The 337-nt window shown below is 36.2% G+C and overlaps 1 protein-coding gene across 1 annotated transcript in view; it reads right to left on the reverse strand.

The window, feature by feature from the left end:
- The window catches only part of LOC106750391, an 883-nt gene extending 613 nt beyond the window's left edge, over positions 1-270 (reverse strand). The window contains exon 1 of the mRNA XM_014630723.1: positions 173-270. Within this exon, the coding sequence (XP_014486209.1) occupies positions 173-270 (98 nt within the window). The remainder of the gene's footprint in view (positions 1-172) is intronic.
- Positions 271-337: the final 67 nt, after the last annotated feature.

Raw genomic sequence — 337 nt, forward strand, 5'->3', positions numbered from 1 at the left:
TCCGTCGAATGGCCAAGCCATAATAAATTGTTAACTGATCAATTAATTTCATAGTTAATTTTCCTTTTCCTCCAAGATTTTTTGTTTTTTTCTCAAATTTCTCAACCGAGTGCCCATTCGTTTTTGTACATGATCAATACATTCTTTTTTTGACACTTCAAAATTTGCATACGGTTTTGCATCCAATATCCCCTTGAAAGTTTTACTGTCACCATCACCTATATAATTTGCGTATTTAAGTCCGTGCAAAGCTTCGGAACGTTGAAACATCTCGATGACAGCATCTTTCTCTATTTTACCCGATGAGCCTTCATGGTTCGACTGACATTGATCGGCA

This window comes from Dinoponera quadriceps, unplaced genomic scaffold, assembly GCF_001313825.1.
Source record: "Dinoponera quadriceps isolate SergipeBrazil2010 unplaced genomic scaffold, ASM131382v1 scaffold5497, whole genome shotgun sequence".
Lineage (NCBI taxonomy): Eukaryota > Metazoa > Arthropoda > Insecta > Hymenoptera > Formicidae > Dinoponera > Dinoponera quadriceps.